Source organism: Triturus cristatus, chromosome 4_2 (genome assembly GCF_964204655.1).
Source record: "Triturus cristatus chromosome 4_2, aTriCri1.1, whole genome shotgun sequence".
Classification (NCBI taxonomy): Eukaryota; Metazoa; Chordata; class Amphibia; order Caudata; family Salamandridae; genus Triturus; species Triturus cristatus.
In genome coordinates, this window is record NC_140586.1 from 113,862,771 (window position 1) to 113,886,612 (window position 23,842).

The window sequence follows — 23,842 nt, forward strand, 5'->3', positions numbered from 1 at the left end:
TAGAATGTAAGAAGTTTGCAAGATAACATCGCTGCGAATTTGCAAGTTCACACACTCCTACTCTCTAGTTGTAAGGAGAGCTCAGCGGCATTAGATGTCCTTTCTCTGGCTGCAGATAGTCTTTTAAGATAATGAAGGCACATTCCATATGAAGAGAAGGTGCAAAGTTACAGGAGCAGAGAATTGGAGTATAAGGACAGGTAAAGGAATAGACGATGCAATAGAAGATACAATGTTTTGAGAAGTTTATTTGTACTTATCACAGGCCTTTTCGTTGCCTCTTCTGTTGTTTCAGATCCCATCTGCTAAATTTAAATCTGAATATGAGGGCGAGAAGCAGTACGTTGTGGTCAAAGCAGTTTCGATGACAGATCAAAGCCTTTCTGTTGAGAAAGCCATCCTGGTTTCAAGAAGCACAGGTTATATTTACATCCAGACCGATAAATCAATTTACACACCGGCTCAGACAGGTATGTTGGACAGCTGATATTGCTTCACCCTGGCGATGATTGTCTGCAAACTAGCCCCATGGTCCCAAAAATGACAATAAATGCTGCATATTTTGGAATGAAAACTTTCATTGCTTAGGAAGTTCAGGGGAAGAACAAAAAGAGTGTACAATTGGTTATGGGCTAAGGGGGTAACAATGTGAGTGACAGTAATACACGTAGAGTGAAGAGGTGTGGCGCAGCAGCCAGGGCAGCTGACTCCAGAACCTGGGGGCTCATGGTTCGATCCCTGGCACCGGCGGCAGATCAGCCCAGCACCATGTGACTCTGGGCAATAGCTCGCTTAATTTTCCCAACAGCCCCCCAGCGCCTTGACGTCCTTGGGTAATTGTTTGCGCTTTACAAATACTGGACATTTACAGTGGTTCAGAGCTCTAGTGAGGGTATGCAGACCACAGATAGGATCAGAGACTAAATGTTGCTCAGGTTATAGATAATTTTTCAGACCCATCCTTGTTCAAAGAAATTCTAATAATATTGACCTCAGTATAGCCGGAAAGTGAGTAGCAACACATTTAATATATATAACACCTTTACCGAGGTTTATCAGCAATTACAACATGGGAATGTTGCGAGCTCCATTGAAAACAATGGAGTGCTGCGGGCTTCCAATGGAGGGTAGAAACCCAGAGTTCCAACATTCCAATGTTTGTTCACAGGTGCTGCTGTGAACAAAAGGCCTCATGGAGCCCGAGAGGATTTCAATCTCCTTGGGCTCTGTGAGGCCTTTGTTTCACAAATTAGAGCATTTTTCCCTCAAGGGCTTCGGCTCAGGCCTTTAACGCTGTAGCGTACACTACGGCGGGCTCTAAGGCTATGATAAGTAATACGTTTGACAAGGTACATGCAGAATACATGCCTCTTTACAAGCAATCAAATCTCTACAGACTTGTTGTTCGGTGTTTGGTTCACACTTTAGAAATACCAGATACATAAAATGTCATTTCCTGTGATGTTATGTTGTATGCAAATTAGTTGGACCTTGCACATTCCATTTCTGCCTGGGGCTCTAAAATCCTAGAACCAACACTGATGCAACCACTAAGTTATATTGCAGCCCCACCCATGTACTAATAGGTTGGTTCGCAAAATAATGATATGAAGGGGGTTGTACAACAGCCATATAATTAATATTCTTGCGGCAGGTAATAATTTGTGTCTTCCTCTGTTTTGCTGATGACAGGGATAATGACTTTTCAAGAGACAGCAGACCAATATGCTTGTCCTTTGCATTTCAAAAGTGAAAATAAAATGTATTAATGGCCAGTTTGCTAAAAAATAAAAAAGGTTTTCACTCTTGAAAAGCTTCAGTGGTAGTTGGCAGTGGATCCCTGGACCGCTTCTTACTCACCCTAATGGTGTTATCCCAATTCGCAAAGGGAAAATTGCCCAACAGTGGCCCCTTCAAATGGGACCCCTTCCATTTTGAAATTGAGTTTCCCAAACAACTTTGGATTCAAAAACTTATCAATGGTTTGCAACCTGAATTATGGTGGCAGACCATTGATACCCAGGGTTCTAAATTGAAATTTGGAAAGCGCAACCTAAACACACCCCTTCCAAAGTGTGATTTGGTATCCATTTCTCAACCCATTTAATGATTCTCAAAAACGTTTCCAAGCTGCTAAATGCGTTTCTTACATTAGAAAATGGGTTTTAGCATTCCGAAACACTATGATTACTGAATTGGAGGGTTTGTGAATGCGAAAAGCCTTTGTGCATCCAAACCATTGTGCTGTCTAAGTGAAGCCCAATGAAAATACTAGGAATGTGCACAAATCCTAAATGCAGTTGAAGTCCAGAGTACCCAAAGCGTCACTGAAACTTGGGTCAACAGCATTGGTGGCTGCCAATGAGACATGTGTATTGAACTGAGTAAGGAGAAGCAATGTTCTTACAGTGCCTACATGTTCTAAAGTTGACAGGCACAATTATATTAAAATTCACCCCTCAGAGATGTGTATTTGGGACTGTGGAAGCATGCTGATGTACTGCACAGAGGAATTGTGCAGTACATTAAACTGATCTATCAGATGGTCTCTTGATGTGAACAGACTTCTTCTGAAGGATACATTAATCCCCTACACTCCACCAGAGGGTTTTGGTGTCCATCTGTTCAACTGTTTCAATCAGGGGCCTACCAGGTGATCCACTGATGAGCCTGGATTGCAGTCATAGAGTGGTGGGAAGTGGATTACAAAGAGAGGTAAAACATGATATAGTAGCAAGAGTTAATTTCTATGAAGAGAAAGATGAAATAATGATGCCCACAAGATCTGCGTTGGGGGTCACAGAGTGCAGAGACATCAGGATTTTGTAGCATTCACCCAAAGCAGAAGACAAGGCTTAATGTCAGTGACAACCTTCCTTGGGAATCGTGAGCTGACTTAACAGTGGGGACACTTCATTCATCTGTTCTCTACATGGGACTAAATATGGCTCACAATCAAGATGATCCAAGATACGTGAATCGGCCATCAGGAGACTGGTGACCTACACGTGAGGGGGTATGCTATAGGAATAAAGGGTGATCTGCATTGATATGCATCCCTTAAAGCCATTGCACAAGCAAAGGTGCTATCAGTTCAACAAGTGAATTGACCAGTGCAAGATGAAAAAAATAACACAATCTCTGGCCCAGAAGGGGTATGTGATTATCCCGCCAGATGGTCACTGTTAGTTTCCTTTTCTCTGAGAAAACATATGCTTATTCTGGTAGGGGGTGATGAGTTGAGTAGGGGAAATATGTTAGATCTTATAAACACAAAGATCTATACCTCTCTTATGCAGGGGATGAGCATTACGTTTATTTTTACTTATTTGCTTTTTTTCTATTGTTAGTTTTGGGGAAGGTCGGATGAGAAATCTGGGGGGGGGGGGTCACACTCCAAGGGAAATCCAACACATTAATTTAGAACGCACGGTAGGCGGTTGGTTCAGGGAAGATGACTCTTCCCTGCAGAGATCACTTCTGAGCCCATTTATGAAGATTTATAAACATGATGACAGTTGTGAGCTTTAGGGGCTGATTCCGATCCTGTATTTTTTTTTCCCACCCGACTAGTATCAGTAAATTTTTCCATACAAATCGTACAAGTCCCGTCCGACCCGCGAAGTACGATTCGTATGGGAAAAATACAACTTTTCCCGATCCGATTTGTACAAATCGGATCGGGAAAAGTTGTACGAGAAGGACCCGGACACTTTTCCATACAAATTGTAAAAATGCAGTCCGACCGTACTAGTACGATCCGGACCGGCTTTCCGATTTACGATTTGTATGGAAAACGTCCCGTACACGGGGAATGCCATTACCCGCTACGAAGGGAACTTTGTACGACTTGTATCCCGGGAAAAGTTGTTCCCGGGGTGCGAGTCGTACAGGGGTACGAGTCGTACAGGCATACACCCCGTGCGTTGTGTATGTACGGTGCGTACCCCAACATCGCATATGTACGGTGCATACCCCCAACATCACGTATGTACGGTGCGTACCCCCAACATCGCGTATATACGGTGCGCACCCCCAACATCACGTACCCCCAACATCGCGTACCCCAACATCGCATATGTACGGTGCGTACATACGCGATGTTGGGGTATGCGATGTTGGGGGTACGCACCGTACATATGCGATGTTGGGGTACGCGATGTTGGGGGTACACACAGTACATACGCGATGTTGGGGTACGCACCGTACATACACAACACACGTGGGTGTATGCCTGTATGCCTGTACGACTTGTACCCCTGGGGACTCTGCTTTTACAGCAGTTTTTGGCTCCTGTAAGAAAAGAGCCGTACGGAGTGCCGTAGGGACGAATCGTACTTGCTGGGCTGGAAACCGCAGCTTAAATACATACAGACGTCGCGTGCAAGCTGTTCCGGATCAGAATCGTTGATATTTTTTAGCTGTATGGTCTTTTGTACGATTTGTATGGAAAGAGGCTTTCTGTACGAATCGTACTTCCTAGGTTGTAAGAAAAGTTTACCGGGTACGAGTTGTACGGGAAAAACGCTCCATACAATGATTTGTAAAGCCTTTTTCCAGGATTGGAATCGGCCCCTTAATGTTAAAGGGCTCAATATCCTAGCCAAGGGGATAGAGGTGCTTAATCGTATAAAATAATATGAGGGAGACGTAAACTTAATCTAGGAGACTCATTTAGTTCATAATGACTGAGCTAGCCTATGATCTCTTTGCTTCCCATTACAGAATGTTTCCTAGGACCACATAAATTGCATGGCGGGTTAAATTATGTACAAGACATATTCAAGAATGTAAAGATGCTAGGAACTGAGTTCCAATTTTTTGATTGTGAATATTTTCAACCAAATTGTTATATCTCCCTAAGTGAACCGAAATCCTTTATGAAAAATAGCTATCTCCAATTTTTTAAGGGTAGAAGAAGGCAAGGTTGTTATTGGAGGAAAGCTACAATCATAGTTATGGGTGGGTCGAAAGATCATACAATTTGGGGGCATATCAACAAGGGCGTTATCTCTGCTTTTTTGGCTTTAAAAGCCAAAAAAGCAAAGATAAAACTAGCACCCTATCAACAACAGGGTGCTAACATGCAAATTTGCATGTTAGCACCCTTTTACTCTACGCTTCACCTTGCATCTCTAATGAGATGCAAAGGGGGCGTTCCAGAGTAAAATAATAGGAGAAATGTCGCTAAGCGACATTTCTCCTATTATCAAGAATATCGCTAACCCTGTTAGAGACAAAAAAAGCAATGCTAACCGCAGTTAACGCTGCTTTTTTACGTCTGGTATTTTTCTGACTTAGCCATGATATCCTATGAAAGGAGGATATCATGGCTAAGTTTGTCTGTCCCTATCAACAAGCTAACGTGAGATTAACGCTGGGTTTCCAGCGATAATCTCACGTTAGCCACTTAGCGTGAGGATTTTTATCGCTATTGAGATAAGCGTTGCTAATAGCACGCTATCTCAGCGATAAAAATCAACGCTAGCCGGCGATAATTATCCTAGCGCTAAGTGCGCTCAGCGATAATTATCGCCGGTTATTGTTGATATGCCCCATAGAGATTAGGCTGGAGATCCTCAGTGGGCCTTGTAGGCCTACAGAGGGAACTTCATGTGTGACGGACTCCACATTTTACTTGATTCAACGCCTACCATTGCTTGACTAGATCACATTTGTTGTGGACAGTAGGTTGCTGCAATGATCTCAGACTCCACCATGGGCCACTCAGCCATCTCTGATCATGCAATCACTATTGATTACTGTAACGCTTACCAAGTCAAGCTTGAAAGGGGCTAAAGGGCACCTGAAGATGTTTCACCCCTTGATAGCATTCGCATACAAGAGGTCTAGGAAGCCTTTTCAAACTTTATGGTCAAGAACAATAGGGAGGATATATTGGTAAGATGTAATGAGACACACTATAAATGGGGCTGAGAGGCATTTCTATATAAGCTGCTTTCTGTCTCAACAGGGAAAGGGATGTGGCTAAAGAAATCCTAATACTGTCATACGTAGACACATGCCATTCCTTACACAAATTGCTAAATGAGCTGGAAGACCTTCGCAAAATCTTATGCTTTAAAGTGAATTTTTGAAATGTAAAGCAGTGGACAGACCAGAAGTCCATGCATTGAATTCCCTTCCCGATACAATGGGCCACTAAAGTGATATCTGTTTTGGCGGATACAGAAAGAGATTTACAACAATGACACATGCATCACTTTTATTCCTGACTGGGACAGATTGCAACCATAAAAATTACAGTGCTTCCTAGATTCATCTACCTTTCCAGACAATTTTACTCACATGAACCACTTCAACTATAAAACAATGCCAGGCGGCCATCAATAACTTTGTGTTGCTGGGGCGTGAAAACTAAGACTAGCTGCCAAATATCTCTATTTGCCAGTTTCACATGGCAGTCACACATCTGTTAGGGTACTTTCAAGTTGCATAAATGATATTCCTGGAGAGTGGGGAAAAGTAGAGACTGATAATCAATGGTGCTTTATAGATCATATCATTGCTTGAATGTCTTTGTGAATGGTGCCATGGGTTGACAGGATGGAAAATAGCCTTTGTAACGCAGCTTTTACCAAGCAACAACAGAACGCTGGCAGTGCTTCTGTTTGAATGTGTCTTCTTGCCAAACAAATTGACGCTAATGCTAATTTTGCACAAAAATATAGCATAAAATGACGGATTTGAGATTACATGTAATTACAAGTAATTTTTCAGACTTACACAAGAGCAAATGATGCGCATTTGGTCCATGTGTATGGATTTCCATTCATTAAAGGTGGTACTCTCAAAAGGAGTGATAACATCTAAAATGGCTGGAAATTACTCAGCTCACCATTAGCACAGATTTGTGCTGAAAAGCAGTCTGTCATGATAATGTAAATAATTGTGTGTTACGAGTACAACTCTTATTTCTCTGTATATCTCTCTTTCAGTACTTTACAGGATATTCACCACTGATCATAATATGGATCCACACTCAAAACCTGTTTTGGTTGAACTGCAGGTAACATTCACTAGGCTTTACTTAGTGTTTGGATAGTACGTGTTGGCTGTCTTTTGAAAAATAAATGTCACCTATGTAGAATATAAATTCCTATTGTGCAGTAAAGAGAGGTGGAGAAATATGGATATGCTTCTGGGCAAAAGAAAATGTTAACATTTTCTGATTATTTTCATGCTTACCATTTTCCTTAAAGTAAAATAATAAGATGCACGTGTATGGCAGGCCAGTGAATCATTTACCATCTAATCCAACTTTACTACAAATAATTTCAAACCTGAGTTTGTATTGTTACAGAAAAGATTTCATTACATTGAATGCCAATGTTTTGTTTACTTGTGTTAGCTCAGCAAGGTGAGATGTTTTGTTCTTTGTTGTATTTTAAAATTATTCTTTTGCACATCACATATTCTTCAGTGAAAAGGAAATCAGACTCAGACACTTATTTTCAAGGTTAATTCACCATACAGTTGTAGGGAAACAATAGGACACACCTGGACCCTGCACTCCCAAGAGGAGGCAAATGCACTATTGCACCTTTAAACAACACATAGTTAAACAGCACTCCCAAAAGACGAGCCGATATAACAGAACCCAGCACTCTCTTAAGGCGAGGCAAGAAGACAAATTCAGGTGCATTTAAAGTGACACACACATGTTTATTAATTCAATATTTTAGAAAGGAAGGTAAAATATATATATCAGTTAATGCAGACTCCCAAATATCAAATAACTCAAGTTCAAAACCAGAATGAAATGCAGCATATATACATGTAGCAAAGAGCAAAGAAACTTAGAAATTATGTACATAAAGTAAGGAACACCTCACCGATCAATCATGCAACATCCTTGCCAACTCAAGCTGGAGAAGCCCTTCGACAGCCCAGGAAGGAGTTCGATCAGGACCCAAGTTCCGTCACTTCCACAGCAATACATCTATTCTGTGGTGAGCTTCTAGCTGCACCCCGAATGTCCCCAGCTTTAATATCTTTACTCAACGTGAGGTGAAGAGTCTAGAAACCACGCCCAATTCTATTGTAAAAAACCGAGCTGGCTGTACTGGTCTGTGTCAAGGTCAAGACGGAGGCTGGCCAGGCTCCCGTATTTGGACTCCGAGACAGAGCCGTACATTTCCTGAAAGGTCCCAAGCACGCATCCCACACAACATGTTCCAGCTCACTCTGATCGGTGAGGAGCGAAAAACAAGTGAAGAGCATAAACATGCCCTCCCCACTTTGCAACTACGTGCGAGCACAGAAAATGTCTGTTGCACAAGATTGAATCACCACAAAAAATTTAGTCAATTATGCCAAATGGGACCAATGGTCAATATATCACTCAATGTCAGTCAGTTGCTTTTTAAATTAAATTAAATTCTTTCCTCCTTCCTGAGGGACCGCACTCAGGCGGTCCGGCTCGGAGATTTTACAACCATCCCACTCCCCGTCACGTGTGGTGTCCCCCAGGGTTCTTCCTTGTCCCCCTACTATTCAATCTCTACATCTTCCCCCTCATTTTCGCTCTTCAACAGCTGGAGGTCACCGTGTTTAACTACGCGGATGACCTCCAGCTCATCTTTGATCTATCTTCTTCTCCCCTCTCTGTTTTCAGCTTCCAGTACACCATGATATTCATCAGGGACTGGATGAACCATAACCATCTCAAGTTGAATCCGGACAAAACCGAGTTGGTTCTTACCGGAGGTTCTTCCAGTCCCTGGAATTCTCTTTTCTGGCCCCCTACCCTCGGCCCTGCCCCCACTCCTTCTACCACGGTCAAAACTTTGGGGGTTAAAATGAATAATCAGCTCACCCTCCACTCTCAAATCAGCTCCGTAGTCTCCTCCTGCTTCCTCACTCTCCGAACTATCCGCACTGTCGCCCGCTTCTTCTCCCCCCAGACACTCAAAATGATCATGGCCGCTCTAGTCATATCACGACTGGACTACGCCAACGCCCTCTACAACGGCATACCAGCATACAGCCTAAGGAGGCTACAGGTAGTCCAAAACCAAGCCGCCCGACTGGTTTTTGGTCTCCCACGCTACCACCACTCCACACCCCTCCTCAGGGAGCTTCATTGGCTCCCGATAAAGGAACGTTCTCTGTTCAAAACCGCCTGCATGGTTTTCCAGGCTCGTCAAGGCACCGCACCTGCTTTCATCTCCTCACTAATAACAGAATACGTTCCCTCTAGACAACTTCGTTCCTCTTCCAAGTCCCTTCTCCAAATCCCACGCTTCAGACGCAAAAAGTGGGGTGGGTCCAACTTTTCCACCCTGGCCCCCACGTTCTGGAACTCCCTTCCAAACCACCTACGTGCGTCTACCCACTATCTATCCTTCCGTAAGGATCTAAAAACGTTTCTTTTTAATCAGGCATTCCCTGTGTAAACCCCCTCTCCGGCCCAATCCCGGGCTCCCTTCTGTCTCTGTAGCCTATCCCTTCCACTAGCGCCAAGAAACCGTTCGGTGCACGCTGCGCTTTATAAATGCTTTTTTTAAATTTAAATTAAGTACAACAGTGCAGCCTCCACTGCCCTTTGCCTATGCATTTGCAAAATAACACTGATAATTCTGGCACGAGCATTATGCCTAAACTTTAAAATTGCTCCAGACAATAGTCTCAGAACTGGTGTAGCCTTCTGTATTTGACTGCCCAATTGCAAATTCTAAGGTAATCGAATTCCCAAATAGTCAAACTTCTTTACAATATCCAGGTGTATACCTTCAACTGAAGGCTTTCGCTTAAAAAAGGGGGAGGGCCTCATATCATACACTTTGTTTTGCAACCATTAATGGTTGACAACTTTTTTTTTCTTCGAAGTTTTATATAGCGCAAACTTGACCCAAAATCGGGTTTCCGAGAGCTTTACATGTGCACCAGTTGCATTACATGAGGACACATTCATTTTTGTTAGGCATGGGGAGATTAGGCGATTTGCCCAGAATCACTGGATGTTGAGCGTCGTTGCCGAGACTCAAACCCCGTTCCGCAGATTTGAATGTCCACCACCCTAACCGTTAGGCTACATACTCTGCCCTGACTTCTTGTCACAGTACTCCACTAAGTGTGTTAGTAACCTTTGGGCTGCATTTTCTGTTTATGCCATCAATATTGTGTCATCCGCGTAGAATAATATTGGCCCCCACTCCTGGCTAGAAGTGTAATATCGATGGGATCTTCCAACAAATAGTCAACTGCATCATTTAAAAAAGGCTAGATAGCAAGGGATCCAGCATGCACCCTTGCTGGACACCCTTTTCAACCAGAAAGGATACAGAACACTCCCCGTCCGGCCCATGCCATACTTTGGCTGTGTTACTAGTGTGTAGTACCTGTATGGCCATTGCTAGAGAGGGGTCAACACTTAGTTCTACCAGGGATCTCCACAGCTTCTCTCTGTCGATTAAATCAAAAGCTGCTTTCAAGTCCACAAATATTAGGTACAGCAATGAATTCCTCACCACTGTAAAGTTATAGGAGGTCATATATAACCAGAGAATATCTACAGCTTTTCTCTGTTGACTAAATCAAAAGCTGCTTTTAAGTTCACAAGTATTAGGTACAGCAATGACTTCCTATCCACCATAAACTTATAGGAGATCATATATAACCAGAGAGCCTGGTCAATGATACCAATGAAGGCCCAAAACCAGCTTGCACTTCAGTCATTATGTTGTGGGCATCGACCCACCACTGGAGGCGGTTATGCAGGACTCCCCCCAAAATTTTCCTTCATGATCCAGAAGGAAGATTGGACTAAAATTGGATGGGTTGGATCAATTGTCTTTCTTATGGATCGGCTAAATAATAGCTGTGCACCATGAAGGGGGTACAGCATTACCAGCAAATGCCAAATGAACCACTCTAGTAGGAATGCTGGCCCATCATGATATATGTTAATAGGCAACATATTGGGGCCTGTAGCTTTATGTTTCTTTGCATCAGTCAGGGCTCTCACCACCTCTGGCACTAAGATGTCAATTACACTGGGCCCAGAGCAGATGTTCTCGCAGGCTAACAGGGGCATTGTGGGGTTGGCACTGCATAAATTAGTAAAGTGGCCAATCCAAACAAATGGCCCAATATGAGTTTCTATAATGTTCAATGACCCTCCTCTCCACCCGTAATACCAATTTCCAGAATTTTTGAATTTCTTTTCCTATTCAGCCTTCTTCAATTCCCCCCAGAGTGTCAATTGGTGCAACAATTCTTGGTTCTCAAAAGGCATGTATAATCAGCTCTACACTCTCTGGCGGTAGCCAGTAGGTAGTTGTAGTTAGAATCTTGTTTCCATAGGAAAAGCGTTTGACGAATCTTCACGAAATTGTTCACTCAAGTCAGCTCCTGTGTTGAACATTTCGGGGTGATTCATCAAGTGGGAGCCGAGAAAAAAGAGGGGTCCCAAAACGTGTTTTCTCAATGTTAATTTCCATAGGAAACTTTAGACACGGCTACAGCCTGAACTGCCAAACGGAATTACACCAAATTTGGCAGAGAGATAGCTCTTGGTCCAGAAAGCACGCTTTTTTTAAAGGATGTAAATCTGTAAGTAGTTTTTTAGATCTTTAAAGATTTACAGATATTGATATTTGAGAATTGTGAGATCTGTTTGGCTGAGCCCTCCTGAGCACGAGCTTGCCTCTGATTGGCTGCCAACACTTCAAACCAGGAAGTGTTGACAGCCATCTTGCAAATCGGTACCGAGGGAGAAGGAAAAAGGTGGGAGAGACATTAAAAAAGAAGAAACGGGGGCAGGGTAAAACACCATGACCCCCTAGGCCTGGTCAGGGGGTCCCACAGAGACATCCAGGGCCAAAAAAAGCATTTTTTTTAAATTGTCGGCCAGATTTGCGCACCTGGCGCTACTCCAGCTCAAAATAAATAAAAAAAGCCCCCCAGGTGGGTCAGGTCCCGGGGCATTCATGATGTATGTAGCGGGCCTCTGCGGGGGGCCCCCGCTGCCCAGGGCACTGCCACCTCCCCGGGGCTACATTATTTATGTGTGTGGGGCCTCACGGGCCCCCCCAAGCCCCGGGAACCGCCCCTTCCCTGGGGCTTTCATTGAAAAATGCATTAGAGGCTCCTGACCCCCATGCTGCCTCAGGAACCGCCACCTCCCCGGGGTATTAGTAATCATGTGTAGGGGCTTTGCGAGCCCCCCAAACCCCCCAAGCCCCGGGGACTGTCACCTCCCTGGGGCACACTTTATGTAAATGTGCTTATCCGTTGCGGACCCCTGGCCAGAGGTACCACCACCTCCCTGGGGTTATGTATGTGTTGGGAGGGGGCCAGCTCCTGCAATGTCCCAGGGTGCCCACCCCCGGGGCATTGCCATTTGCAATGACAGGGCGAGAGCCATGTGGCTCCCGCCCGGTCATTGCAAACTCTGCTTTGCTTCTTGGAAGCGAGAGCAGGAAACCTGCTCTCACTTCCATGAAGCAAAGCAGAATTGCTTTTGGACAACATGAGTTGCATGTCAGCAGCTCCCCTTGTTCAAAAGCAATGCCGGCTCCCGCAGGATGTGGGGAGCCGGCTGGGACCGTGGGGGCATTGGGGCACCCCCTGCGGTCCCAGCGTAAGGGCTGTCCCCAGGGAATGGGGTCCCCGGGGCCAGAAGTGGCCCTGGGGAGGGGGGACACATGGCCCCCCTCTAAAAAAAAATGTTTTAAGTAAAGGCTGGCCAGGCCCCAGGGGATGGGAGCTTGGGGCCAGAAGTGGCCCAGGGAAGGGGGGCCATGCGGCCCCCCTCCTAAATGTTAAAAATAAAAAAAAGAGACCAGCAACTCCCCTGAGGCCCTGCCCCCTCCCTGCATGACTCTGCAAAAACGCCTCCTGGTGGGCTCTGCGTTGGGGGATTAATTCCCGTTGCTAGTGAGGGTCCCTGGGGCCAACTAGGCCACCAGGAACCTCCAGTAAGCCCCACACAGTGGGATTGCTGAGAGGTGGTAGGAGGCCACACCTCTTTTTACACCACTCTGCAAACACTCCTCTTGGCGCACTGCTGGTGGAGTGAGGAAGTCCCCTTGTGTCCTGAGGACCTCAGGACTGAAGTGGACTTCATCCCCAAAGCAGCAGTGTGCCAGGAGGTGCGTTTGCAGAGTGGTGTAAAAAGGAGGTGTGGCCTCGTACCACTCTCAGAAATCCAGCTGTGTGGGGCTTACTGAAGGTACTTGGTGGGCTAGTTGGCCCCCAGGGACCATAAGTATTCAAGGGGACATAATCCCCCAACTTAGTAGGCGCCAAGAGGCACGTTTGCCTAGTGGTGAAGAAAGGGGGCAGGCCAGTAAAAAACTTTTGAAATTCACAAAAAAAAAACATAGGTTTCAGGGACGTTAGAGTTAGAAATTAGCATTTAAAAATGCTTGGAAATTCACAGAAAAAAACACAGGTTTCAGGGACGTTAGAGTTAGTTGGACATTTTGCTCGTACAAAACCAGAGAAATTCGCCCGTTATAGATAGTTGAGCTAACTATAGTTCGCGCCCCCGCAATGCACTGCTGATGACGTCACATATTACATCATTTATGACATGGTCTGTGACATCACTGATGACATCACTGATGACATCTCAAATGCCATCACTGATGACATCATCCACGTGATAATCTGATGCACCTCCTTACACCCTAATGTAACCTTTGATACACCCACTCTAAAATACAGACTACCATTTTGGAAACCATAGACACACCAATACCAGTTACTACATACCCAATCACTGATTCCTAGGTCTACACACACATCCACTCTTGCCAATAGGTTTGAACCCCCGATAGGCCTAGACAATATCGATTGATAAGTTTTAGCTCAGGATGGGTTGATGAACCCAAGGTCTGTAGGCTCAGTAGCCAGTGTGCCAATCTCATCTCCTCAGGTGGCCCCTACTTCCATCACTCCCTCTATTATGAAGATAATGACATGGAATATTGCGGGACTGAGGGCCAAAATAGACGATGCGATGTGGCTGAGGACATTTTGGTGTTTCCATATAGTTGCATTGCAGGAAACCTGGGACACAGGTGAATCCTTTTTATGGCTAGATTCTCTTCATTATTTTAAAGTTGCATCCCCCTCCCCAGTGGGGCGAGCTAAGGGAGGCCTCCTCGTTCTGGTTTCGCTCAAAATCCTTTATACCACTAGGGTGGTGGAATGCCACCCATCCCACTTGTTAGCAGTAGAGATGACTAAGGGTGGGCGTAGTTCGCGAAGTAGCACTTCGCGAAGCTACGCAAAGTGAAGTTCGCACTACGCGAGCTACGCGTAGCACTTCGCGAACTGCGAAGTAACATGTTCGCACTGTGCAAGATGTTGTTTTCAATGATTGCACAGTGCGGACAAGCAACCGGCACTGTGCAATCATTGAAAATGGCATCTTGCACAGTGCGAGCTGTAGTTTTCTGCTGCTCGAGTAGATTTTTACTCGAGCTGCAGCTTTCTCAACGCGAACTGGTAGTTTCTCATCGCGAGCGGTCGCGAGCATACGCGACCCCTCGCAATGAGAAACCTGACCTTCTCGCGTTGGGAATCTCGCCGGGAGGTTTATTTTCCATGCTCGCGATCGCGAACAAGGAAAAAGTCTCGCCAGGATGTCATTTTGCTTGCTCGCGGTCGCCAACTTGACGTTGAGGACCGCGAGCAAGCAAAAAATGACCGCAGCACTACGCAACACTACGCTACGCGTGTTCGCACTGTGCTACGTGCAGTTCGCGTAGTGCGAAGTAGCGCGAACTTCGCAAACTACGCGAGCGTAGCGTAGTGCTTCGCCCAGGCCTAGAGATGACGTTCACAAATCATCCCCCTTTGTTGGAAGTGAATTTTCTTAACTCTTTCTGCAGATCCAACACCGAACATATTCCCACACTGGAGTGGTTTCTCGAACATTATGGGGAGAGGAGATGCTCTTAATATGAGGTTATAGTTCTAGGTGATTTTAATACACATCTTTGTCAGCTGGACTGCTCTCTCGTAAAAGGCCATTTGAATGCAATATCATCGGTCTCACACTTTGAGCACAGGGAACTAGGTCTCTGTCCAGAAGGGCTACTTGCAGCTAATACCTTGCAGTGTATAGAACAGACAGAAGTAGCTGATTCTGTTCACTCTTACTCAGGCAGGGGTTGCTATACCGCCAACAATGTCATTATGCGTTCGGCTTCCTTGGTGCCTGCAGTTCACAAACTGAGAACCTGTTGGAGCAGTTGAGTGACCATAATCCTTTAACGCTGGATCTGGCGTGGATTTCATATTTACCCAGGGAGGAGGGCAGGAAAATACTGAATAGTGCAATTAGCACAAGAGATCAAGCGTGCAGACTAAAGTGGGAGTAGGTGATACCAGGGGCCTTTTTAGACAACCTGTACACAGAAAGTACAGTTGACATTGCACTATGTCTTGACAGTGGAACACAGGACAGATCTGTATTAGATGCCTTTAATAAATTAACTAGGCAGATTGCTGATAACCTATCTGTTCACAGTAGGACAAACTGTATGAAGAGGAGACAGTGGTTTGACAACGATTGCTCCAAAACACATGGGAACCTAATTATAGCACTTAAGCAGAAACCCAGGGTTGAGGAAACGGTCAGGGTTTGCAGGAGAGTATATAAACTTGCCACTCAGCAGAAGAAAAAGTTCATCAGGGGCGGGCGTGGGAGCCCCTTTATCAGGCCAGTGTGCTGGCCAACAGTTCTAAGTTTTGGGAAGTGGTAAACAGTCCTTCCCTTTCAGATTCAGCAAACACCAGAGTGGATTGCACCATAGCCGCCGAGAGATGGGCTCAACATTTTGAATGGACCTACAGTGGGGATGACCTGGGTGAGCCTGATACCCTGTCGGAACCTTGATTAGAAACTTTACCATTAACTTTTAATGTAAAAGAGGTGCACAAAGCAATTGTGGTCACAGCCAGGGGAAAACTGCTGGACACAGATGGGGAGCCTTCGGATCTTTACAAAGCTGATCTTCTGACCAGGGCCACAAGTTTTTAATGTGGACTGTATGTGTGGCTTGCCCTCTTACTGATCCACGACAATTATTTTACCTATTTTTAAAAAAGTGCGAAGGATGACCCAGCATGTTACTGTCTAAATTCTCTCATGGACTCAGCCACAAAAAATCATGGGTAAGTTAGTCCTGGATCGTTTAACCTCCTGGTTAGATAATTTTTATGTTATTTCAGATTTGCAGTAGGGCTTCAGGCAAGGCAGAGGGACTCTGGGTCCATGCATTAACCTACACATGGTCACGAGGCAATATACCAAAGAAAAAAGGGGTTGCCTGCACATGGCTTTTATGGTCTTAACCTCGCCATTCAACCGCATCAACATATCCAAGCTCTGGCCCACCCTACTGGGTATGGGTGTGAACTCAGGGCTGGTGGCTTGTTTACACAGCTCTCATTTTAACCTCACAGCCTTGGTGATTTACGACAAGAATGGTTGTGTATCGGTTTCCTGGGAGGTGAAGAGAGGGGTTAGGTAGAGGTGTATGTTGGGCCCCCTGCTGTTTACCCTCTATATTAACAAGCTAGGGTTTGCACTGTCAGCAGCCTGCAGAGACATTCCCAGGGCCGGTACAAAACTTATTTCTGCCTTATTATATGCAGATGGCACGGTGTTGCTTGCCGGGACTGCTGTGGTCTCCAAAGTCTTTTAAATTCTTTTATTGATTTTATGGATTCATTAGACCTTTCTATCAATTTATCAAAATTCCCAACTATGATGATTGGTAGTAAGAAGCCCATTAGCCGCAAGTTCTTCTGCAGGGCAGACAGAACTCACCAACGTTTGCACATTCCCTTATTTGAGGATGTTGTTTGACGAAAGAGAGTCATGGGTGGCTTAAAGGGCACTGAAAAGGAACATCAAGGGCAGTGGGTGCCACTATGGACTTTGCTAAGAGATTAGGGGCTAAACCTTTTACCCGCTCTAATAAATGTCTATGGAGAAAAATGTATCCCAATGGCTACCTACTGTTGCGATGTGTGGGGATACAAAGAGGTAAGTAAACGGCAGGTGGCCAAGAACAAATTCTTCTGTAGATGTCTTGCTGTTCCCACCTGCACCCCCTCATTTATGAAGCACGAAGAGCTTGGTCTGGGTTATATTTCTGACCATATTGCAGTTGCACCCTAATACGCTGTCTGAGAATTTGGTCAAGTCCCATTCCTACTTTAAACCAAAATGTTTTAGAGGATTGTATTGCACTTGAGGGGGCTTTGAGAATCCCCTGGCTAGGCTATGTCGTGAGGGAGTTGAGGAGCATAAGCTGCCCTGAGCTGTTCACGAACCCAGGACCATTACACCACAGTGATATGAGGGACATCAAAAACATGTTTTTGGCTAGGCGCATGGGGAAAAGGGAAGGCATGGAACTTGCCAAGCCAACAGTGAGACAATGAATAATGTTGAGCACAAGTCCAACAGGGCCGCCTTATTTGTTGTTTATTAAGAATGTCCACCACCGTTTCCTGCTGACCAGATTCAGATTTAATTTTATACACTGGGTTTTAGCGGTTCCTCAAGGATTCACAATGTCAGGTGCTTTAAAGCCCCGTCCTTGTGATGTTTCAGAGCAGGACACCATGCATTTTATATTTTTCTGCAAGTTTATAGTATTTTATGGAAAAAAATGTATCCTTTCTTTGTTAAGGACTTGTAATTTTGGACAAGTGAGGCCCGCCCTGGTGTATCTACAAATGCTGTCTTCCCCCATGGTCTGCTTTGGAGTTGCAAGCTTTTTTTCAGGAGCTCTAAGACTTAGGAAGAAGTTGTTTAACCCCTTCAGTGCCCATGACGAGCTGGACTCGTCATGGGCCGCGGTTGCGCTGTGCCCATGACGAGTCCAGCTCGTCATAGACCCCGCCCGCTAATGCAACGGCCGGCACAGGGCGGGGAAAGGGGCGGGCACTGAAGGGGTTAAGGAATAGAGAGCTTCAATTTGATTCTGTGTCTAGTTATGTTTCATGCATTATTAATTGTGGTATGTATCACAGACAGCTCCCGACGACATTAGTTTTGTGCTTTCACTGTTACATTTGCACTTTACATGTCCAATTTGTATACTTCTGATTCTGTGTTCTTGTTCTAATATCTTGCTTTAACTTACTCCTTTTACAGAAGGTTTTATTTGGTTTTTATTCTTATCAAATTGGGAATGAATATACATAATTGATCTGGCTTTAAATATCCATGTATTTAATCTGATTTTAGATATATATGTTTAATTTAATGTGCTTTTATGGTCTACAGAGGTCGAATAAAGAACTATTGACCTTCTATTCCCACTCCTGTCTGTGCAACAGTAAGGAATGCATAGGACTCAGTAGGGAACAAATTTACTATTTCCACTCCAGTCTGTGCAACTGTAGGTAAAGCGTTCGACTCAGGAGGGGTAAAATTTACTATTCCCACTCCAGTTCGTTCAACAGTAGAGAGAGAGAGTAGTTCACTTGGTACATAACATATTTGAACAACTCTATTAAATAAAAAAAATATAAATATATATATTTTTAATTATATATCTAAATTTTAACTAAAATTAATTATGAAAATTGTGGATGATTATTATCAATGAAAACAAATAATAATCATTTTATTAAAATGCCACTTTACATTCTCACAATCATAAAAGCCCACAATTAAAATGTAATTGTAATTTAAAAGCATAGCACAATTAATATATTACATAATAAATAACACAGATAGTAAATGAATAAATAAGTTTACATTTATTATTAAATAAATAACTTCCCACCCTAGACCTCAACAAACTAAACAACACGTAAATAAAATATAACTTAACAAATATGATAATTTCATGATTAGCATATTTATCAATTAAATAATTAATAACAAAATAATGAATATATATACCTTATTTCTTAATTAACTTCCCACCCTAAATAACATAAAATCCCCACACCCCCACCAAAAATAGAAATTAAAAATGAAATCAATTACACAATTCACATAATTCTCAATTAAATAATTAAAAATAATTATTGCTAAATTATAATTAATTTACCTGCCACTCTTTACCCCTACAAACCACAAAACCCACACCTAAAATATAACTTAAAAAATAAAATAGATTTGAAAAACAACTAAACATTTACAAACTATTTAAAAAACTTTACCTATACTTGTACAAAAATTTATAACATATACAATTAAACATAAACTAAAAGAGAAAGATAATTTTAAAAACAATATTCTTTACAACATTATTTTTGTAAACGATATTAACAACATACATATTTTATTTTTGTAAACAATATTTACAGCATAGATATTCTTTACATTGGTATTACTCATCGTAGAAAATTGATATTCTTGTCAATAATATTCCTACATCATGATATTTGTGTATCACAATATTAAAAATTCGATAGTTGTGTGCCTCAAATATTGTTACTTGTTATCTTGACTGACACCCAACAAAAGGGAAGAAAGTAACTCTGGTTGTATCCGTTTGTTTGTGTGTGTCTGAGTGTGTGTCTGTGTGTGTTTGTGTGTTTGAGAACGCGCACGCAATACGGTACTCTGGGGAAGCTCTTATTTTCTAAAGAGGACATTACAAGTGAAATGCATCAATCATCAAAGTCATTCTAATTTAGCTCATATATATGTTTATGTCCTGGCCAAGCCTGAAGGACCGCATCAATAAGCCAGAAAATGGCGCACTTATTTACCATTCTAGGCAGAATAGGGCAGCTTCTAAAATGGTAATACCCAAATTCATGAAAAAGCAACACCTCGCGTGTTTCACCATGTTTTGAGCTTACTAGAGGTGTATATAGCTGAGTCCAGGCATAAGCAAACCACTCATATTGAAATACATGGGGTATTCTGCCAGCTTACCCCTTATGAATTGTGAGATTGCGACTCACTGGAATTTTACAAAGTCATTTGATTTCTGTGAAAAAAATTAATTTCAAGCATACTTGCCGTGTCGCAGAATGCTCCATATACACAAATCATGTGCCTGTGTAATCTCACACACATACCAAAAAGTAAGATGACAGGATGGTAGTGATCGCATACAAGTGGATTTGTTTAATTTATGCTTTTGACGTGCTGCTACATCCACTAGCAGCTGAGTGGAATTATCAAAATTTAAAAAGACCAGCATCCTTTCAAGATTGAACTTACTCTCTAAAATAGCATGTGTGTCCGAGCAAAACTATCTATGCTAGTCTGTCCCTTTCCAGGAATTTCTTGAAGTAATGTATTTGCATTTGACATCTCTTTAGATAAACCTCAATTATACCCCATTTATTGTGCAATGTTTGGGATTTTTGATTTGATCATAATTGATGCAATCATTTCATTGAGTCAATATGTGGAAAATGTATTTCCCATAATTTTTTGTTTTTAATATTATTTTTTATCTTTTCTATAATATCCTTCACAGAATCCTAGTGGAGTGGCAGTCATGCAAAATTTATGGCAAATTCAAGATGGACTAACAGCTAAATCCATAGACATCCCAGAACTGGCAAGGTAGTGATGCTTTGCATCTGTTTGCTTGACGTACTTTATCGGGCCATTGGCGCGAGCAGGTACTGAAAACTGAATTCTGTATACAGTACTAACCAATACTCCAGTGATTATCATGCCGATTTTATAGTCTGATAGCATGATCTCAACTCTTCTTTTCAACATCTTTATTCTGTCACTTTTCGTACCATAAAAGAATACACGAAGAATAAGACACATAAAATAGAACATAAAACATTGCATAAACTCAATTCATATTTTCCAGATCTGTTCTGAGATTTGGGTAAAACCACTTAAGGCCTGAATTCTGTTTCAGTAAACAGCACCAGTGTCACTCTTAGGACTTCTACACCCAAATTTGCCTGTGGAATTTCTCCTATTTATTAAGCTAACCCCTGAGTGGTCATCTACAAATGCACATTAACAATTATACTTTCTCTCAGATGTGCACATTTGTCTGTAAACGGGTCGGGGGTTGAGGGGTGGTGAGCGTAGGCCCCCATTATCCCATCCATTATTACAAAAGGGATGCTGCAGAGTTCAACTTCCCGGCCAGCATACCATTACTTGTAATCTGAGCATCTACAAGAGCATTACAAAGCACACAATGGACCGTCACTGCGGTTCCTGCGAATACATTGAGGCTCTCATTTACAATATTTTTCTATATTGCAGTGCCGCAAGCCTTCCTGCTGCGCTGCCCTATGTCAAAAGGAAAAGGGTTGGAATGCTCCGTATCTAGGAGATACAGCACATTCCTGTCCTCTTTTACATCGCTGGTGAACATATGGCTGCCATGCGCCAACGCAGGCATGGCATTGAAATCAGGTTGATTTTGGGGGGAGGAAGGACACCTCCCCTTACCAAAACAACCCTTACCCAGCCCTGGGGAGGCGCAGGCTTTTTATGCTTTCCTTGGTTTACAGCATGTTGTAAATCTGGGAATGTGTCAAATGCCATGGGTTTATGTAGGAACAACTACCGTGCCGTGATACCCATGGCACACTTACCCATTGTAGTGAGTGGCAACGCAGTGACTTGCACTGAGTTGCCTCACACCATATCTACGAGGCCAGGAAAAACCATGCTGGGTTGCTTTCTTCACCTCATAGATGTGGGTAAAAAGTGACATTCTGGTGGCACACTGGGCTTGTAAATAAGCGGCTGAAAGTGTATTGTGAGGCTTCTTCAACATGAGGGTGTCACACTGCACACTTTCATTTTCTTTTCTTATTTTCAAATATAAACCCCCAAAGCCGGATTTTGTTTTTGAAAATATAAAAAGTAATGACTCTGTCACCATGGGAGTTTTCTCCCTCACCATGGGGGTCATTGAAATGTTTCTACTTTTATGTGCTGCCATGTTTTGTTTGGTGATTTCTAAAAGTAAAAGTTGACCAAGTGTCTGTCCACTCTGACACAGGGGCAAATCTTCCACGGCCATTATTCTGTCGGTCTGTCGAAGCGGTATGTAGGCGGCGGAGAGGAAAAGTCTCAGCCATCTACATGCTGAAGGTCTGCCCATCTGCAAATCGGGTGGGCAGACCTTAATTTGGACAGAGAGGGCACTCCATTGGCTTTGCAAAGGAGTACCCTCTTGCAAACTCTAAATTTGGCCTTTGAAGTTGACTTAGGGTTTTCCCACATAGATTTAAGAGTGACAACCTTATCTTTCCTTTGCAGCTTTGGAGAGTGGAAAATTGTAGCTAGCTATCAAAATGATCCCGACAACAAGTTTACATCAGAGTTTGAGGTAAAGGAATACGGTAAGTACCAGCTTTTCTATCATCTGGTTAAGGAAAGCAAACTACACAGCTAAACAATAGCTCCAATATCTGAACTGTTATTTAAAAATGAATCTCTGGGGTTTACTGTCCTGAAAAGTCACACAAATTCGCATGACCACAGCTTTTGCCTCAGATGACTTGCTTTCTGAAGCTCACTCCTCAGATTTGATGAAATCCTGAAAAGCACACAGTAAAAAGCTTGTGTAAAAAGGTGAAAGAGACTCAAAACATGAAAAAGAGACAAGCAAGCATTATTAAAAAAGGTCTTAAAAAGAAGAAAGAACATACCATCCCTGGTAAGTATCCTCAAAATGTCTACTGGACCAGATGTGATGAAACCATGCAACAGAAAGACAGGGAAAAGCAAGCCAGGAGGTTCTGGCCCACTGCAAGAAGCAGAAGTGAGAAGCAGAAACTTTGAAGGAGAGTGGAAAACTTCTGAGGAGAAACAAAATTTCCATATTGCCACTGCCATAGTCCCTGAGAAAGTTGGGCCCCCATTACGAGTGGGCCAGTAAGTTCCGACCAGTACGTAAACCTCTGTTTAAGCAGGAGGAGGAATTACGAGTCTGGCTGTATTTAACGATAATTATCGGATGCTTTAAATACCTCACCTGCTGTTAAATTTACACAGGTTAAACCTGAGGAAATTTAAGAGGGTAAATTATATATTTACTGTACCATGCGGATTTTGATGTATTACACACCAAAATCTGCATGTTATTCCCCACAAACCCATCATAGGTGTTATTTATTGCACACGATAAATAACGTACCATGTGACATCGTTATTTATCATGTGCAATAAATTACATCTGAACTGGTATTCAGGCCCTTAGAAGTCTAGGATAGCCAGGTACCGCAAGTGAGCCCTCGTGGCAGAAGAGCGAAGCACTGTCCAGCAGGGAGGTATAGAGGACAATGTGTGAAAATAATTCTTGTCTTTACAGTGTGGTATGCGTCGAAGAAGTGACAAGAAAAGCATTAGTTGCAAATGAGAAGAACCTGAGTAGAGGGTGTTATCATCCCAATGAGGAAACAAAAGACTACAAATTTGACAACAAACCCTTCTTAAAGCCTTTCAGTGTACCAAAAAATAGCAAAAAGTAGCAAATTAATTTTGAGATGCAAAAGAAAACATCTCATGCAAAAGAAAACATCTAGATACGATATGCAAAAAGTATTAAGAAGTTGAGTAAGATATAAATTTTGGAGGCCGAGGATAAAACCAAGACTTGGATTTGAGAGACTTCATTGAAGGTTGAGCATTGGGGTATTGGGGTCTACTAAACAGATCCCGGAGAAGTGAGAACAGGAGCTCTACACTGCCTTTGCTAGTTGGAATAAAAAAACATAGAAAATAAGCAGTGCCTGGATGAAACTCACAAAACGCTTCAGTATAGAAAAATCTTCACAGAGTACCGAATGTCAGAACAAATTGTCGGAAGTCGAAGAAGAAAAATAAACGCTAAAACTAGACACTATTCAGAGTGCAATATGTTTGATATTAAAATGATGAAGA

At 43.0% G+C, this 23,842-nt stretch overlaps 1 protein-coding gene across 1 annotated transcript in view; it reads left to right on the plus strand.

Annotated features, from left to right (window-relative positions):
• LOC146833112 (complement C3-like) overlaps nt 1-23,842 on the plus strand; it is a 1,368,049-nt gene that overhangs the window by 112,055 nt on the left and 1,232,152 nt on the right. Inside the window, exons 3-6 of the mRNA XM_085600736.1 lie at nt 296-470; nt 6,960-7,030; nt 20,448-20,536; nt 22,217-22,299. Coding sequence (XP_085456862.1) covers nt 296-470; nt 6,960-7,030; nt 20,448-20,536; nt 22,217-22,299 — 418 coding nt within the window. The remainder of the gene's footprint in view (nt 1-295; nt 471-6,959; nt 7,031-20,447; nt 20,537-22,216; nt 22,300-23,842) is intronic.